General features: G+C 39.2%; 1 protein-coding gene across 1 annotated transcript in view; it reads right to left on the bottom strand.

Annotated features, from left to right (window-relative positions):
• The window catches only part of SYNE1 (spectrin repeat containing nuclear envelope protein 1), a 462,280-nt gene that overhangs the window by 248,452 nt on the left and 196,015 nt on the right, over nt 1-17,813 (bottom strand). Inside the window, exons 40-49 of the mRNA XM_027083161.1 lie at nt 16,292-16,471; nt 14,065-14,215; nt 13,580-13,738; nt 12,196-12,378; nt 8,899-9,000; nt 6,632-6,835; nt 5,256-5,463; nt 4,333-4,445; nt 2,758-2,963; nt 1,587-1,742 (exon numbers count right to left, since the gene is read on the bottom strand). Coding sequence (XP_026938962.1) covers nt 1,587-1,742; nt 2,758-2,963; nt 4,333-4,445; nt 5,256-5,463; nt 6,632-6,835; nt 8,899-9,000; nt 12,196-12,378; nt 13,580-13,738; nt 14,065-14,215; nt 16,292-16,471 — 1,662 coding nt within the window. The remainder of the gene's footprint in view (nt 1-1,586; nt 1,743-2,757; nt 2,964-4,332; nt 4,446-5,255; nt 5,464-6,631; nt 6,836-8,898; nt 9,001-12,195; nt 12,379-13,579; nt 13,739-14,064; nt 14,216-16,291; nt 16,472-17,813) is intronic.

Here is a 17,813-nt window from a genome sequence, read left to right as displayed (position 1 = left end):
GAGGTGTTTTGCAGATACTAAAACCTCCACCAGAGGGAAAAAGCTAACTGCATGGTGACCAGGTTGTAGCCATGACATAAGCTGCTCCCTCTTGAGCAGGACTGAATCTGTGGCTTTGCACAATTCCAGACACTGGCCTCAAGGAAATTGTAACAGACCGACCCTGGAATTGAAAATTAACTGTGCTTAAAATAATCAGTATGACACTGACCAGACTACTTACTGCATGATCAGTTTCAAGATGATTCTAGAAGCTAACTGTACTGTTTTGCACATAGTCTCTGTTTGCGCACCCTTGAAGCTTTCCTTTAAAAGCTCTTGCCCTCTGATCGGCAATGGGGAGTTGGTTCTTTGGGACATGAGTTTACCTTCTCCCCAGGATTGCCAGCTTCCTCAATAAAGCCATCTTTCCTTTCACCCAACACTTGTCTCTCAGTATTGGATTCTTGAGTGATGAGAAGCCTAACCTGAGTTCAGTAACAAAATCAACAAAGTGTTTACCCCATGGTAAAGGCTCACAGAGTTGGGACCAAAACATTCCAGGGAAATTTTATAATAGTCATCAAACTATCACACCAACAACAGCTGTCAGTATGGGTTCTGTTTGTATACTTGTTCGTATGCTTGTTTTTTTCAAGACAAGGAATACTTAGCATGCTTGACCAAAAAGAGGATTCAGAGGAAACGGAATGAGTATGATCTGAATTAGGCAAATTTTACTCAGTTGATCATGGCTGCTGATTTGGTTGATCAAGCAGGCTGGATACCAGCCTTCTGCTGCTCAAAGTGTATCTGCTCTGCAAGACGACAGTGAGACAGTTAAAAGAGTTTTGGCTCAAGCTGCCCTCCCCTAGTGGAAAGTGTTCTATCTTCCAATGCAAGAGTTCCAATGAAGCAACTGAAAATGCCAGGGCTGGAGTGTAAATTGAGGGAGCAAAGCCATGAAAGTGGTGGAGTCCAAAGCATAGGCCAGAGAACTCTGCCTGAGAAGGAGTCAGAAACATTTGCTCAGTTGGCAAGCAATAAGGAGACAAATATTGCAGTGGAGAAAACGAACCTCTAGGACAGCCAGACTTCATGACCATACACCTTTTGCTTTACTAAGAATATTACGAGGATGGGGTGGATTGGAAATGGTGCTGCAGGCTGATGTGTGTGAAGAATATATGGAAATTGGGGTCTCATTTATTTCTGTAAATGAAGGGTATCTTTATAATCACCTTATATCCTTATAATAACCCCCGAGAGGAAAATATATTTTTATTATTATCATTATTATTATCACAATGCTTAAAAGCTAATATCAAGAAATACAGGAAATGAGTGACCTGTCCAATTTGTTGAGCAAAGGGAGATGTCACTGGGATGGAAACCAGCTCCTTACCTCCAACCCGATGCTCTCTCCAGATCACCACACTGCCACAGAAACACTGCACAATCATTTGTATGCCACACATTTGGGGACAGAAACATAACCACCACCAACTAACCAACTAACGAGCCAACAACCAACCCAAATACCCAACCAAACAAACAAACAAACAGTTGTTAGTAGGGAAAGAATCTATTCCACTTCTGCACCCTACCTTGCAGCCAGCAGTTCTCCCAGAAACATTTCAATTTTATGGACTTCGTTTTTCTTCTCAGGAATATGTTGCTTACTCTCTCCTAAGTCTTCTGTACTTAATCTTTCATCCATTTCATGGATCCAAACATTCAGTTTTCTGTGTTGATCTTCAAAGCTAAAGAAAACAAACACACCTTAGAGAAATTTTAATATCCTCATTATAGTAAATAAATTCCAATATCTGAGGTCACAGTGTCTATGGCAATTAAGATCTCATGAATTTTCAAGTAGAGAAGAAAACTCGACAATAAGCCAATTAAATTATCCCTTATTTCAGTAACAAAATGACAAATTCTGGACATTTCTCTTGAGATACAAGCAAAAAAAAAAGAAGCACCTCATCTTGCTGAGTTGATTTCCTTGGTAATTATAGCTGATAATTACCAACAAGATAACATTCCCATGTCAGTGGGCACTCAAGTTTGTGTCTTACTACAAAGACCCTGAATTGGGGCCAGTGGATAAATGGGGCAGTGGAAGCCCTGGGAGAAGAAGGGAAAGTCATCTCTGTGTCTTTGTATCTTATGGGGATTTGAATATGGCACAAGAGCTCTAGGGCTCTTAAGTTTTGAAAACAACATAAATTCTCTAAGAAACCTTGACAAGAGTCAGGCACATTACTCGCCAACCAAAAGGGCATTTTGATTATACTGACATCTTTCTTTTCCTAGCAATAGAAAATTTTTTTCTTTCTAATTTTATATTCACCCATGTTGACATAGCTTCCTGACTGGAATCTTGATTCAGAGAAATACAATAAGTGTTTTCCACCATAATTCCAACCCAGCAGAAGGAGACACAGGAAAGGACTTGGGTAATCTAAAACCTGGGTATCGAAACTCTAACATCCCGATTTAGCCAAGCAGACAAAAAAATACATGCATTTATGCCATTAAAAATTATTAATGAATATAATTCCTTTCTTTATCTATATAGAAAATAAAGCCAAATGATGCCATCAGAGTTTGAGCAATCAATTATTGTCCTAGTATGAACATGTACTTAAGGTCAAAACTTATTATAATTTAAACTCACAGTTTCAAATATTTTTTGTTTATTCCCAACGGGTCTTTAAATCCTGAAAATATATTCTGTGTATGATGAAGTCTACGCTTGTCAAAACAACCTACCTCCCAAGTTCCAAAGCACAGTCTTGAAGAGCCTGTTTGTCTTTAAGGCATTGTTTCAGAAATGCTTGAAACTCTTCATTAGCCTTTGTAATTTGCTCCTGAATGCTACTGACAATTTGTTTAGGCAAATGTGCATACAAAGTCTGCCCTTCTCGAGTCACTGCATCAAGCTTGCTCTGCCCATCGCTGACAGAGTCCAAAAGGTTCTGTTTCGGGAAATAAAGGTAATAGAAAATATTTGCTATTATTCAAAGACCCTGCTGCATGGGAGCATTAATTACAGTTCTGACCTGAGAAAGTGGAACAAGAGAAGAAAAACAGAGCCCAAAGGAAGAGGCCTTTGACAAGGCTGGAGTGAGAATGATGTATACAATTGGCTATAATCAAGACTCAGAACGGAGGACAGTGCCAGGCAGTCACTGGAACCACTGAGGACCAACTGCGAGCAGCATCGAGCTGGAAAGGATGATGCTCTCATCAAGGTCTGTGCTCAGTCTCTCCCCATTCCCAACATCCCAATCTGGTCCAGGCTCCACCTCCTCACATGGTTACCTGTCTCCACCCCTCCTCCTTGTCTGACCCCCTGTCTTCAGATCCCTTATTTTCTTGGTGTGCACCTCTTCCTTGGAAGATCATATGCATATGCGCGTGGCTTCAACAGAGCACAAGAAGCCCAGGACTGCTGTGCCACCCCTGCCTCTCCACTGAGCTCCACGGTGGCATTTGTGATCGTCACTCAGACTTTTCTTCGTGGAATTCCACTGCATCTCAAGTCTCAAAGGGGACAACTCCACATCTGAATTCACCAAGCCTCCTGCAAAACCGCTTCCTGTATTATAATGCTCTTCCGCTTCCTGTATTATAATGCTCTTCCACTTCCTGTATTATAATGCTCTTCCTACCCTGACTGCTAATGAGTTATCTACATGATTGCCATCACCCATTAGGCCACAAAATCCTCACGCTCCTCATTAACTTTCTAAAACTATTTTTATAAGACTTAACACAGTGCTTTGCTCAGATCAGTCACTTGAAAAACCTGGCCAAAACTCAATTTGAACCTAGGCTCCTGTCAATCAGTCTTACCTCTGCGTCACAATGGCCTTCCCTTACCAGAATTTATACATTTTTCATTGTCTGTAACACCTATAAAATCTATAATATCTATTGCTTTTATTTGAATATATCGTAGCTCCAAATTTAGATGATAGGTTATTAAAATTACACAAGCCATGTCTTCTTTCTTAAAACTCCTTCATGATAATGATGTTAAAGAAATACAATTATTTATGCTTTTACTGCTATAAAAACTGAAATCAGGTTTAGTTCTGAATGAATTCCAAAGAATGATCAACAGGCTAAAAAAGAGAGGAAAGGGATCTAGAAATTCTAACATTTTCTCAACTTACTTTTCATATATTAACTATCTCCTTTCAAGTCAAGAAACCTCATTCTGTTAGGGAAGAAGAAAAATTTGAAGAAAATAAAGTTTGGGGAAATAGATGATTTAGGTCTGACTTGAAGGCACTTGAGTGCAGTTTAGGGAAGAAGGAAAGGCAGTGCCAGGTTGCATACCTGAAGATCATGGAGCTTTGCCTCCAGAACTTTGCTGTCCCCAGTTCTATCTGATGATTCCTTTGCCGCTGCCTTTATTCCAGAAAACCACTCTTGAAATTCCTGCATAGATTCTTTGGAAAGTAACGAAAATAAGAAATACATCCAAAACATTGAAAGAGCTTCCAGGATGACCACGATGAATTAATTCTGGCCTTCAGCCCATTGCATCTTGCCTTACAACAAATATTCCAGAAAGAAAACAACAATGATAATAATATAGAATATAATACAGTATGATCTATAATCATGACTGTTCATGGTAGAATTGAGAAATTATCTCAGATATAAGACTGAAAAGAAATTCGTATTTCTGACATGTTTGATTTCCCATAGTGTTTCTTTCGGTAAAGAAAGATAATTGCCTGATTATGTCAGATTGAGCAATGCTCTAGAGGCGTTAAAGCCATTCCTATGGCAAAGGGAAGAACCATCTCCTCAGCCCACCACGCTGACTTAGAGCATCTTACATTCACACCAGAGCAGAGGCACAACTGTGTGGGAGGCCGAGTCAGGGACATATGACCAGCAATTTCCTGAACTACAAGGCTGCTGTTTCACAGCCTCTCCTAAGATCCAAGTTTATCGTCTCACTTCATCATAGCAGTGGGACTCATTTTCCACATAAATGAGCTCTACACAGAAAATCCAGATGGAGTTCAGATTCCTCAAGATGGCGGACTCCTACTCTCTTAAGGAGAAAAAGGAAGAATTCTGCGTATGGTGAGAGCCCAACCACAACAATCTGATTGCTCAAATCTTACCACACACACAAATTTAAAACGCTACTCTTGTGGAAAGTTTTCTGGCAGTTTCTAGGCAGCATTTGGTTTGGACCGTGTCTTGTAAACAAACTATTCAAGCTGAGACCTGTCAGAGCTCACCACTGAAGTGTTCTTCCAGAGAATCCTGAAGGCTGGCCTGTGTCTTGCAGCAGGACTGGCTCACAGCCTCATGTCTCTTCATCAGCCCCGTCACCGCACTGCCCAGGCTCTCCAGCTCCACTGAATGGTACTTGCGGCACAAGCTATTGAGATTTTCTTGGGTGGCACTGATGTTGCTTTTCTGACTTTGAAGTTCTTTTTGTATTTCCTACAGAATAAAAATATGCCGTGAAGGATATTCATCACATTCAAGAGAAATATTCCATACACTCCACTCTGGAATGTTTTTTGGAAAGTGATGTTGTTGAAATCCACTCAATAATGTATATACTTTTGTCGGACTTTTTTTTTTTTTTGAGTATTTGTGATAGATCTGTGTTGATTCTTTCAGAATTTTGCCCAGTTCTCCTTGGGAACAACGGCAAACACTGTCGAGAGGTAGCTAGGATTGGGGTTATAGTTTAGGATTTCAAGCAAATTGAAAAGGTCTTTGTGGATTCCAGCCCAGGATCTTGGGTTTAGTTAGTGGATTAGAGGCTATTATATTAATGGAGTCCCCCTCCTATGTTCACATCTTCCATGGGCTACTTGGGCTTTGTTTCAGGATCACAGGCCACATCAAAAGCACCGGTAGTTAATTTTAAAAGTGTACGTCCTTAGTCTCAAGTACAGTAAGAAAATATGCTAAAAGAGCACAGAACACATATGTTGTTTTCTCAACCATTTTTTAAAAATATATCCCTCGGGGCTTCCCTGGTGGCGCAGTGGTTGAGAGTCCGCCTGCCGATGCAGGGGACACGGGTTTGTGCCCTGGTCTGGGAAGATCCCACGTGCTGCAGAGCGGCTGGGCCCGTGAGCCATGGCCGCTGAGCCTGCGCGTCCGGAGCCTGTGCTCCGCAGCGGGAGAGGCCACAACAGTGAGAGGCCCACGTACTGAAGAAAAAAAAATATATATATATATATATATATATATATCTATCTCCCTCTCAGGATGAAAGCAGTCATGCTGACCAATAAAAGTAATTAAGTGATGAAAAACTACTAAGCATTCAAGTTTGAAAATGTGTAGAAATTCAAACAGTTCTTCTATAGGCTCCCACCTTTTTATTAAAAAAATCTTAACGAGTACAACCTGTGAGTAGGTCCTATAGCAATGCATGCTTTCTGTTTTTAGAATATTTGTCTTTGGTTTCTTACCACCCGCATTCAGTTCTCCATCTGTTATTTGCTTTGCTGTCTCCTATATCATGAATTAGGTGGTTTGGTGTTAACATGGGTAATTGATAACAGAGGTTACATTTTTATTATAGTCACCGAAAAACAGGAGAATTAGTATTAGTATTGAAATGTAAACACAGTGATAGTTTATGACTTACCTTCACTTTTTTCAGTCCTTCACAAGTCTCAGTTTGGGCACAGTTCATCAACGATTCTTCTAGTTTTGTCAGCCAGGTTGCAATGTCATTAATAAACTTCTCCACTTGTGCACTCTGAGAGGTGAACTCTTTCAAGGTTCCTTTTGCCTCTTCGGCAATTTCTTTGGCATGCTCCAGTTTCTGCCTTAAGTCGGCTTCTATAAACTAAAACATAAAGTAAGATTTCATTAAAATCTGTGAAGACCAGAGCACTCGTTCAGTAGGATTCGTTCACGTGCAGCTTAACTGTAAAAATCGCAGAAGCCTAACCATGGATGCTAATTCAACTTTTCTAAGAAGGAAAGTCAGTGGGTACAAGTTGCCAAATACCTTACGTAATGGGAAAATGGAAAGAGTGAGGATTACCATTAACACTGGACTTTTTAAAGTGGAAGCTTTGACTGAGGTTCCAGGGAATCCACGAGATTCCATTTCCAAAGCAGAGCTCGACTCCCACGGAGTAACCAAGCTGGGGACCAAAAACCTGCTCTTCATTCTCCCGGGAAATACACACTTTTCGCCCTGAAGTAGTCGCTACTTTGGACAAGCACCACTTGGGGATTTTATAATGGAGAAACGTCATTTTTGTCTATTTAAAATATTCGGTGAGGCTAGTTCTTCTCTCCTCCCTGCATGATTGATTTTGGGAGGGCCCTGAACTTCTCTAGCCCCACGCATAATAATAAAAGGACTTATAATCCTGATCAACTGCAAAGCAGTTTCAATTCCTCAGTTAGAACATCTAGTCCCATTTAATAATCAAAACTTTGAACTGAAAGCTAAGACGTTTTTTCCTATCCTCAGCTCAGACCAGCTGCAAACAGGAAGCCTCCGGTGGAGAAAGAGGCCAAGAGCCTTTTTTGGTCTTTCTTCACATTCTTTCTACTCGCTGACTTTGTACATCTCTTTAACTCCTAGCTGTCGAGGCCTGTTCATCCCCCAGAAAGGCTTCTTAGGTACCCTGAGATGCACACAAGTAATGCTCTCCTCCTCCTTTCCTTTCATAATTCATTTCTGGGCCAGAGGTCACAGGCTGGCATTTCATCCCAGATGACTCTGCGATGCAGGCCACTCAAAACAATCATTTCTCCTTTGGCAAATACATCAGCCGTCAGCCAGCCTGTCTCTCACCCTTAAGGTCTTACGTGGTGGGAGTTAGATACTAGACTCCTGTGTCTGCCAGCTGCAGGGGGCATATGCCATGCTCTCTAGACGGTACCGTCAAAATCCTTCTCATTTTGAGGTAAGATGCAGGCACCCCCATACTTCCTCCCTGAGTATAGGTAAGGGTGTGTGTGTAAGAGAGAAACCAGAGAACAACAGAAGCTCCCTCTCAAAACCCGGCCTCCACCTTCACTCTGGCAAGTCCAGCTGCTACCCGTTCATGCCCCTGATACGCACAAGCTCTCCTTTTCAGGTCTGTACATGATCAGCCTCCCTTTTGCCTATTCTTGCTTCAGGTGAAACTTCTAACCTTCTGGTACAAGTATATCAGCCACCAATGACACTAACTGAGGGATACACAGCCTTGGGTCAGAGGAAAAGTATAGGTGATCAAACAAAATTGACTTGTTAGCAAGAAACAGTAGATAAGGAAGAAACAGGAAGAGAGAAGATGAGGGCAGCAACAAATAGAGAGCTTAAAGTAATGAGTTAGAACCCTTGGCCCCAAGCCCGGGGCTGGCTGCTCCCAGGCTCCCTCACTGAAGCAGCCCGGTTTGCCTGGCCTGTCTCCTGGTGCCTGTGGACGTGCGCCATCTAAAGGGCCTTGAAGGGAGATGTGGGGTCGTGATCCCTCAAACGCCATTATTCAGTAAGTGGATTAGAAAAATGTCAATAAGAATATCAATATTCATACATGTGGTTTCTGTCTCTGTGTAGGCTTAAAATGGTCCATGAGGCAAGTTGGATGCTACCACTTCCAAAATTTAGTAAGGAGAAAAGGAACTAATCTTACTATACTATTTGAGTTGGAAATATGCTATTAATACTAGCACAAGGAATTCTAAAAATGTTAATATTTTAACCCCCATATCTGATAACGTCTACGTGCTTGCCTGGAATTACAATGATAACAATAAGAATATACACGCACATATACATATACATATACATGTACTTTGTAAATAAATACATAAAGTGTGTGTGTATATATATATGGACATATATATACACTTTTTTGAGAGTGTATAGTATATAGAGTTATTACAAACTTGTTGAGTGCTTACCTGAAGATCTGGTGGTGTTTCTGGATTTTTAGTTAATTCTTTAAGATCATTAACTTTGGAATGAAGTTCTTCTAATCTTAATGCTCTCTTTTTAACTTCAGACTGCAAAATAAAAGACAAAGGGGAAAAACATAACTAATCAAAACAATGACATGTTATACTTGGCATTCAATAATTTCAAGCATTAACTCTGTCAAAAAGCCCCAACTTTAACCCAGGGTAAAAAAAATGAAACAAAACAAAAAACTAAAACCAAAACTCTGCTTCATTTTCTGAGGACTCTCATTATTTGTGAACGTGGAAAAATGTCACCATTAACTTTCACTGGGAATGTGAGGAAGTATGCAGAACTTTCTTTCTTCCCACCCTCTTTTATTGGAAAAAAATGCTCCTGGAAAAAATTAAACATTAACCGAAAGTCTTGAGTCAGCGGGGATTTTCAACAGACTAACTGTCGTTTATCTATTAGCATTAATACCATTGGCTACTATGGCAGCATCAAAGTCTTGAGAAAGCATTTCAAAACAAATACACAACAGGAGTGCCTCTTAATTACTGTAGACTATATGTAATATAGAAGAAATATTTCAAATAGAAATTTAAAGGGTGGTTAAATAGAAATCAGGTTAATTAGGAAATTGACATCTAACATTTTGACTTTTGTCTTCTTTTGTTGTTTGTTTTTTTTTTTTTTGCACCAACACTAACACAAGAAGAAGAAAGAATAATCAAAGAATCATTATGGAACAAGTTAGATGCTTGGAAACTTCATTAGTTATCTGGGCCCATGAAGGAACTTTTTTTTTTTTTACATCTTTATTGGAATACAATTGCTTTACAATGGTGTGTGAGTTGCTGCTGTATAACAAAGTGAACCTGCTACACGTACCCCCATATCCCCTTCCTCTTGCGTCTCCCTGCCACCCTCCCTATCCCTCCCGTCTAGGTGGTTACAAAGCACTGAGCTGATCTCCCTGTGCCCTGCAGCTGCTCCAGGAAGGAACATTTTAATAAAGTATCCCTCTCAACTTAAATGTGGTATTTTGGTGCTTTGTAGACACTAACAAACCTCCTGATGCCTTCAATCTAGAAAGTGATTTACTTGCCCAGTAAGGATTAATGAATTGCCTGCCAGGCCCACTGGCCTTCCCCAGAAGCAGCCTGGGAAATTAAGGAATCACCCCTATGCACCTAAACTTCATTTCCTGCACTGCAGCAGCCACGACACTGTTGGGCACCAGGCTGAATCCAGCTCACTGATTTTACTAGCTGGTGCATCACAGAGCGTAGCATAAAAAACCCATCTCTGTGAGTGACTGAACCTGGACATAATGAACGTGGCTGAGGCCCACTGGCTCCCTGGATCCCAGAGGTCCGTAGTAGGAGTATCCTCCAGGCTGGTTGAACAGCTGGCCCTGATCTGTAGCATTTACCACCATTTTTTTTTTTTTTTTTTGCGGTTCGCGGGCCTCTCACTGTTGTGGCCTCTCCCGTTACGGAGCACAGGCTCCGGACGCGCAGGCTCAGCAGCCATGGCTCACGGGCCCAGCCACTCTGCGGCATGTGGGATCTTCCCAGACCGGGGCACGAGCCATGTCCCCTGCCTCGGCAGGCGGACTCTCAACCACTGCGCCACCAGGGAAGCCCCCATTTACCACCATTTTGAGCTACAGCTTGATGTCACAGAACATGGAGTTGGAAGCACCATGCATGTGTACACGTTCTATAGTATTTCCATCGTATGGATATAATAAGTGTCAATAACTCAAGAGCCAGATAACAATAATGGTCAAATAATAATTAGGAAATGATAAGTTTGGGGAATTCATTACTTTCATTTTTAATACAACTTAATGGTACAGTTATTTACAATTTAATTTTTAATAATTTTTAATAATGGTTGTGTTTATCACCAGCTCACAAAATTCCTGAAAACGTAGTGACTTTTGTGAGCTGGTGCAAGCTGTACTCCAGCACACACCACTGTTTGAGCTGTTATGTTAATTTAACATCAAAGGTAACAACTAAAGAGACTGTGGGATCCCTCTCCTGACTGTACTTTTGGTCTGGATAATTCCCTCTACTTAGGTTTGCTCTTAGAAATAGGAACAACCTATAGAATGTTCTTTGGGTAAATACAGCTGATAACTTAGGCAATGCAGATGATTCAACAACATTTTATTCAGACTGCAGTCATCTTTCATGTGTCTGTCACGTTCCATATGTGTGCCAGGCCCAGCACTGGGCCCTGGAGCACAGAATGTGAACAGTCTCTTCCCTCACCAAGGGCACAGTCAGTCCCCTGCTTTGTGAAACAGGTTACCTCTGGTCACTCTATTTCCCCTTACCCTACTTCATTTTTCATCATAGCCCAATTACCGCTTGACATTTTACATATGATATATATTGTAATGTAAATAATGTAAATACTGTAAGGGTAGTGACTTTGTCTGTTTCACTACTAAATTCTCAGTGCCCAAAACAGTGCCTGCCACATTTTAGGTGCTCATTGGGAATCTGATGAGCAGATGAATAAATGAATGCAAGAAATGGGAGTTTAAAAGAAGAATTTAAAATAAATTGGCCACTAGAACTTTAAAAGCCCACTTTCCGTGGAAATCTGTGACCCTCCAATCTCCAGTTTTCTTCCACTTCTGCAAAGGCAGTGGAAGAATCCAGCACCTAACTTAAATGTTCAGGACCCGTGGTAAGTACTCAGCAAACATTTTGTTTGAATGGAGAAAAAATAGATACTAAATACCATTAGATTACAAACATTTTCGATTTGGTTTTCCGATAGGAAGGTGGCATAATCTCGAATGGAACAAATTGTAGATTTTATGAATCTTTACTTTTCTACTAATACTTTAAGAGCCCCAACTAAGAAATGATAAAAATGCAAAAAAGAAAACATCCCTCTTATCCATAGCTGAATCAACTTTCAAGTAAACAGCAAAAGACAGTAAAGAGTTTTATTACACTAATAATGTGTCTTGAAAGGAAGAATGAACTTTACTTTTTTTTTTCCAGTGGTTTGTTTTCCTTCTTTCTTTTTTTTAAATTGGAGTATAGTTGATTTACAACATTGTGTTAGTTTCAAGTGCACAGCAAAGTGATTCAGTTATACACAAATATCTATTTTTTTCCAGATTCTTTTCCCTTATAGGTCATTACAAAATATTGAGTATAGTATGTGTCTTGAAAGGAAGAATGAGCTTTAAAAAAAAAAGACACAATTTTTTATACGCTGGTCAATGATGTACCACAAGCTCACATATGAAGGTAAAGGCATTTTACCTCAAATTCTTTCAGGAATTCTTCTGCTTTGAGGCTGTTATTCAGGTTGCTGACGCTTTTGGTCAGCTGTGGGACAGAACTGTTTGTCCACCCGTCGATCTCATCTTTACTTGTAAGTACATCATCCCAAATGGACAGGCCTACTCTCAGCCTGTCCATGTTTTCCTCAATTTTCTCTGATATCTGGGATAGAAAAGAGAGGCCACATGATTAAATCTGAGGCTTTCAGATGCTCTTTGGCCACCGAAGTATTAAATATGTCAATGCTTCCTTCATATTCTGACTGGAAAACAAAGTTTTACAAAAATTATTATAATCGAATTAGCGCTCCTGGCTCAAGTAAATGCTAACCATTACATAAAGTATTTCTGTCATTAGGAGGGTTGATTGAATTTTGATTTTCATCTGTAAATTGGAAAACAATAACAGGTCTGTTGCAGTCTACTATAATAGAACTCACTCTAAGGTTTAATTTCACGGGATAGGAGTCTAGCTAGGGCAGTACTGTATATATTTTTGAAAATGACACAATAAGCCCTTTTATTTGTAATGCTGAGATATAAAAGTGTGCATAATTAGACTTGGACATATTTATAGAATAAGTAAATGCACAGGAGAACAACCTACTCTGCATGTTTAAAGTATTATTAGTATTACTGTTTAACAATCTTCCCATAATAAGAATACCATTTTAAAAGTGGAGGCAGATAAGGTTCTCTGAAGTCCCCAAATTATTTGATTATAATATGCAACCATCAATACCTAACTTCAGTAATTTAGCTTAAGTAAGGGAATCCACTGTAGGTTAAACTTCTGAACCTAAATATTGATAATAGGGGAGCGACAGAATCACAGGAATTATGAGCTGGAAAACAATGTAAAATATGTATGGATTGAGATGTACAGTTCCAGAGAGATCGAGTGACCTGTTGTATGGGCACATAGCTAGCAAATGACAGAGCAGGAACTAAAAGCCAAGGACGTAAACTACAAGTCCAATGCTTTTCAATGCACAATTACAGTCTTATTACTTTAAATTGTTATCCATTATTGTTTAATATTCTGGAAGACGTCTATAAATTATTCTTCTATTTTATCCATGATCCCAAGGTTTAGAAAAGAAAAACATTTAGAGTTATAAATATGTAAGGATTGAAGCTATCAAATGAAATTCTAGAAAATCTGCCAATTTAACAAAATAAAGCAAATAATTTTTAACTATTTCTAAATTGTATGTGAACACTATTTTTTTTAGAGTATCATTTTGAATTTAGCATTAGAAGTTAAAAAAGGAAGTCACATTCCTGAATAATCCTTGCCCAAAAATGTGACCGAGAAATGTGAATATACAAACTATTCATAGAATCCCAGGTGGTGAGCTTACATCCAGCCATTTGTCCACAGTGCTTTCCATGTCTGTTTTCACCAAGACGAAATCACCGCTGTGAATTTTTTTCAGCTCAGACGACAACTGTTTTCCTTTATTGGTAAAATCATCCAATTCCTTCTGTTTATGACACATTTCCTGCTGGGCAGTTGCATGCTATGGACATAAATTTCCTTAATTAATAGAACAACCAGAGATATGTCAAGAATTTATAACCCTTTGCCTCTAAGAAATTTAATTCATGGTTGACCTTATGCAGAAACCACTGGTAATAATGAGCTATACAGATATATAGATACATATAATTTTCTCGAATTGCTAGAATCCCAGAATATAAGTATTCTTAAAAAAAAAAGTTGAGCTTGTCAGCATGAATTAGCTATATCTACATATACTGACAAGAGTTTTATAGGGAATGCATTATGCGTAAAAACAAATCTACTAACAAAGTCTAATAAAATAAATACATCTTGAATTATTACCTTTGCTAAAGCCCACTTAAGGTCCTCCTGATCTTTTACAGTAGTTCTGGTTACAATCACATTGCTGGCATTTTCTAGGACTTTAGTTACAGCTGACTTCAAATTCTGATACTCTCTCATTAAGTCAATAAGTCCACAGCATAGACCCTGGCTGTAATGATTAAGAAAATACATCATTTATTGCCACATATCAGGATAGGGAAGAGTTCCCCCACGATCGGACTTGATATATAACTACATAAGTGTACTCTGATAAATGCTGAAATCAAGGGAAAACCTATTTCCACCTATTGATGTCAAAAGCATTCTGGCCAATCTGACTTAATCCTAATGTCCAAAATGTTCTCCATGAATGAAGAATCCACCTAGTCATTAAAACAAAATCTGTTAAATTTTTAAAAAAATTATCTGTGATTTAATTACTTCATAGTATGTGAGTTGAGGGGAAGGAAACCCACTCCTCCCAAAAAAACCCAAAAACCAAAACAAACAAAAACTACTGCTCAATAATTAAAGTACAGGGACTTCCCTGGTGGTGCAGTGGTTAAGAATCCGCCTGCCAATACAGGGGACACGGGTTCGAGCCCTGGTCCGGGAAGATCCCACATGCCACGGAATAACTAGGCCCGCAAGCCACAACTACTGAGCCCATGTGCCACGACTACTGAAGCCCACGTGCCTCAACTACTGAAGTCCATGCACCTAGAGCCTGTGCTCCGCAACAGGAAAAGCCACTGCAATGAGAAGCCCGCGCACCACAGCGAAGAATAGCCCCTGCTCACCGCAACTAGAGAAAGCCCACGCACAGCAACAAAGACCCAAAGCAGCCAAAAATAAATAAATTTATTTTTTTAAAAAATTAAAGTACATAGGAGATTTTCTTTTCCATTTTAAGAACACAAATTTTCATTAAATATGAATCCCCCAAGAACCGTCAAAATATAAGAGAGTTTTTGTTCATAAGAGTAAAATGCCTTTGAGCAAACAATTCTTCATCCAGGAATTTTTCAAAAGAAAGAGGTGTGCACTAAGATTTGGGTAAAATTATATCCTTCACACCATTATTTGTAATAGGAGAAAACTTAGAAATAACCCAAATGTTAAAAATAGGCCACTAAGTGAATAAATTGTGATACATTCTTATGATTGAATACTGTGCAACCTATAACAAATGACAATTTAGGAGAATATTTAATAACATGGAATGAAGTTTTTGCAATATGGTTAAATTTTTAAAAGCCTATATTCATAGTCTACAGTATATAATATGTATATACAATGTATATACATTGTATACATGTATACATAAAAAATTAAATATGCATGTTACAGATGCTTATGCATACATAAAATGCTTATGTTATAGGATGCTTACGTATACATAAAAAATTAAATATGCATGTTACAGGTGCTTTATTTGTAGTCGGCCAAACTGGAAAGATCCCAAATATCCATTAGTTGGTGAATGGATCAACTGTGGTACACCTAGTAAACGGAATGTCATTCAGCTATAAAACTAGATTGGACTCTGTGGATACACATCACAATGTGCATTGAGCTAAGTAAAAGAAGGTTTTTAACCAAGTGTAGTAAAAACTTATGTATACACCAAAAAATGAACATGAGTGTTTAGATATGCTTTATTTACAATTGTCCAGACCGAAAAGAATTCATTTATGTGTGATTCTGAAAAAGATGATACTGCAGAGACAGAAAAATGACCAATGGTTGCCAGGGATTGGGAGTGAGGGGAGGGATTGATGACAATGAGACATAAGGGAATTTTTTCAGGGGGTAGAACTGTTACTGTGAAATTTGATAGTTGTGATATTTATACAACTGCATGAGTTTGTTAAACTTCTACAGTTTAAGGGTATACACTTAAAAGGATGAATTTTACCGTATGTAAAACATACCTCAATTACAAACAAATACAACAAAATGAAAAAGAAAATCAGGGGTTAAGACTTTCCTGGTGGCACTTTGTAACTGTTGACAACTCTGGATTTTAAGCATCAAATTTTGTATGTAATTGTTATCTCAAGACAACTTCCTCAACAAAGTTCGGTAGGACTAAATTTTTAATGTTACTAAATAGACACAGAATACCTAAGTTGGCAAAAGATATTAAACTCTTGATCACACCAACGCAAATCAACAGGCAATGGCCCAATGTCATAAATTAAGTAGAAAGTTAAAAACAAAAACTGAGAAGTTTTTTACTTACTTTTCATGAATTAGTTTTTTGGTGTCATCCCAGGTAACCTCTAAGCGGTTTATCTCCCTGTCGACTTCAGGTGCAAAGACTACATCTTTCTGAGCAATTTGCTTAGCTTTGTCTTTCAGCCAACATAGTTCATGCTCATGAGAATTCAATTCATCTTCTAACTGATTGAAAACTCTCAACCTGCAAATTAAAATGTTATTTTATCATTAATTTACTAAAGGTAGGGAACTAGTATTTCCTTTCCATAAAGCATGCATATTGGTAGCTAGAAAAGCTTTTAACAGAGCAATTCATGTATATCAATGGATAAAGATGTTTTTAAAGTTAACTTTGCATAATTCAGACTGTACCTTAAAAACATTTTAAGTCATTCTTACTATTCACCTTCAAACTGCTATTAAGTTTGTATTCTCTTTCTATTTTGCTTTGGTGGTATAAGAATTTTGACTAGGGCCGACATTGGAGGTAAAGTAGGTGAGTACTTATTGAAAGGTCATTGGTAAGAAATTCTTCTGGGCACCTCCCTGGTGGTGCAGTGGTTAAGAATCTGCCTGCCAATGCAGCGGACACGGGTTCAAGCCCTGGTCTGGGAAGATCCCACATGCCACAGAACAACTAAGCCTGTGCACTACAACTACTGAGCCTGTGCTCTAGAGCCCGCGAACCACAACTACTGAGCCCGCGCGCCACAACTACTGAAGCCTGTGTGCCTAGAGCCCGTGCTCCACAACAAGAGAAGCCACCGCAATGAGAAGCCCGTGCACCGCCACGAAGAGTAGCCCCCGCTCCCCCAAACCAGAGAAAGCCCACACACAGCAACGAAGACCCAACACAGCCAAAAATAAAAAGAAATAAAAAAGAAATAAAAAAAAAAGAAATTCTTCTGTGCCATGAAGTTCGACTCATATTAATAGTAATATTTAAAAATAAAACTTTACCTACTTTTTGAAAAGATTACCACTAGAAAATGATCATGGGTTTTTTTGGTCCTTAATATATTAATATTTGAGTATTTGTAAAAAAAGTGGTCACAGAGAAGCAGCCACTGACTCTTGTAGTTCTTGCATTTTGGTATAGTGCTGACTATATGCCTTATCCCACTTAATTCCCAAAGCAAAGCGGCTAGGAGCAGGCATTATCAAAATATCTCCATTTTATAAGAAGAGAGGTGATTTGCTCAAGGTCACCCAGTAACACATGAGTATGATATGACCGGGATTTAATGATCAATAGATTCCAAGCAACATTTTCCGTAGCCTCTGCGCAACCTTGGTGAGTTCAGTGTTGTGGGTACTGACGTGGCTCTCGAGCCCAACCCAGGCCTCCTCCAGCAATTTTAGGATCTCCTGGTCTGCTGGAACCGAGCCTGCGAGGAAGGGCCGTGCAGCACCAACCCTACCGCTCATTTCCTGGCTGAGCCATTTGCTCCTTTGCCACGCTTCGCTCGTCCTTCTACCCTTACTCTGGAGGCCCTTTTTCCTTCCCAAATTTTATTCCCTTTTGTAAATTTATTGCTAAGCTA

This window comes from Aethalodelphis obliquidens, unplaced genomic scaffold (assembly GCF_003676395.1).
Source record: "Aethalodelphis obliquidens isolate GAN/ISIS:26980383/991018 unplaced genomic scaffold, ASM367639v1 scaffold3, whole genome shotgun sequence".
Lineage (NCBI taxonomy): Eukaryota > Metazoa > Chordata > Mammalia > Artiodactyla > Delphinidae > Aethalodelphis > Aethalodelphis obliquidens.
The sequence above is the reverse complement of the archived record's forward strand: the minus strand, read 5'-3'. Positions and strand labels throughout refer to the sequence as shown.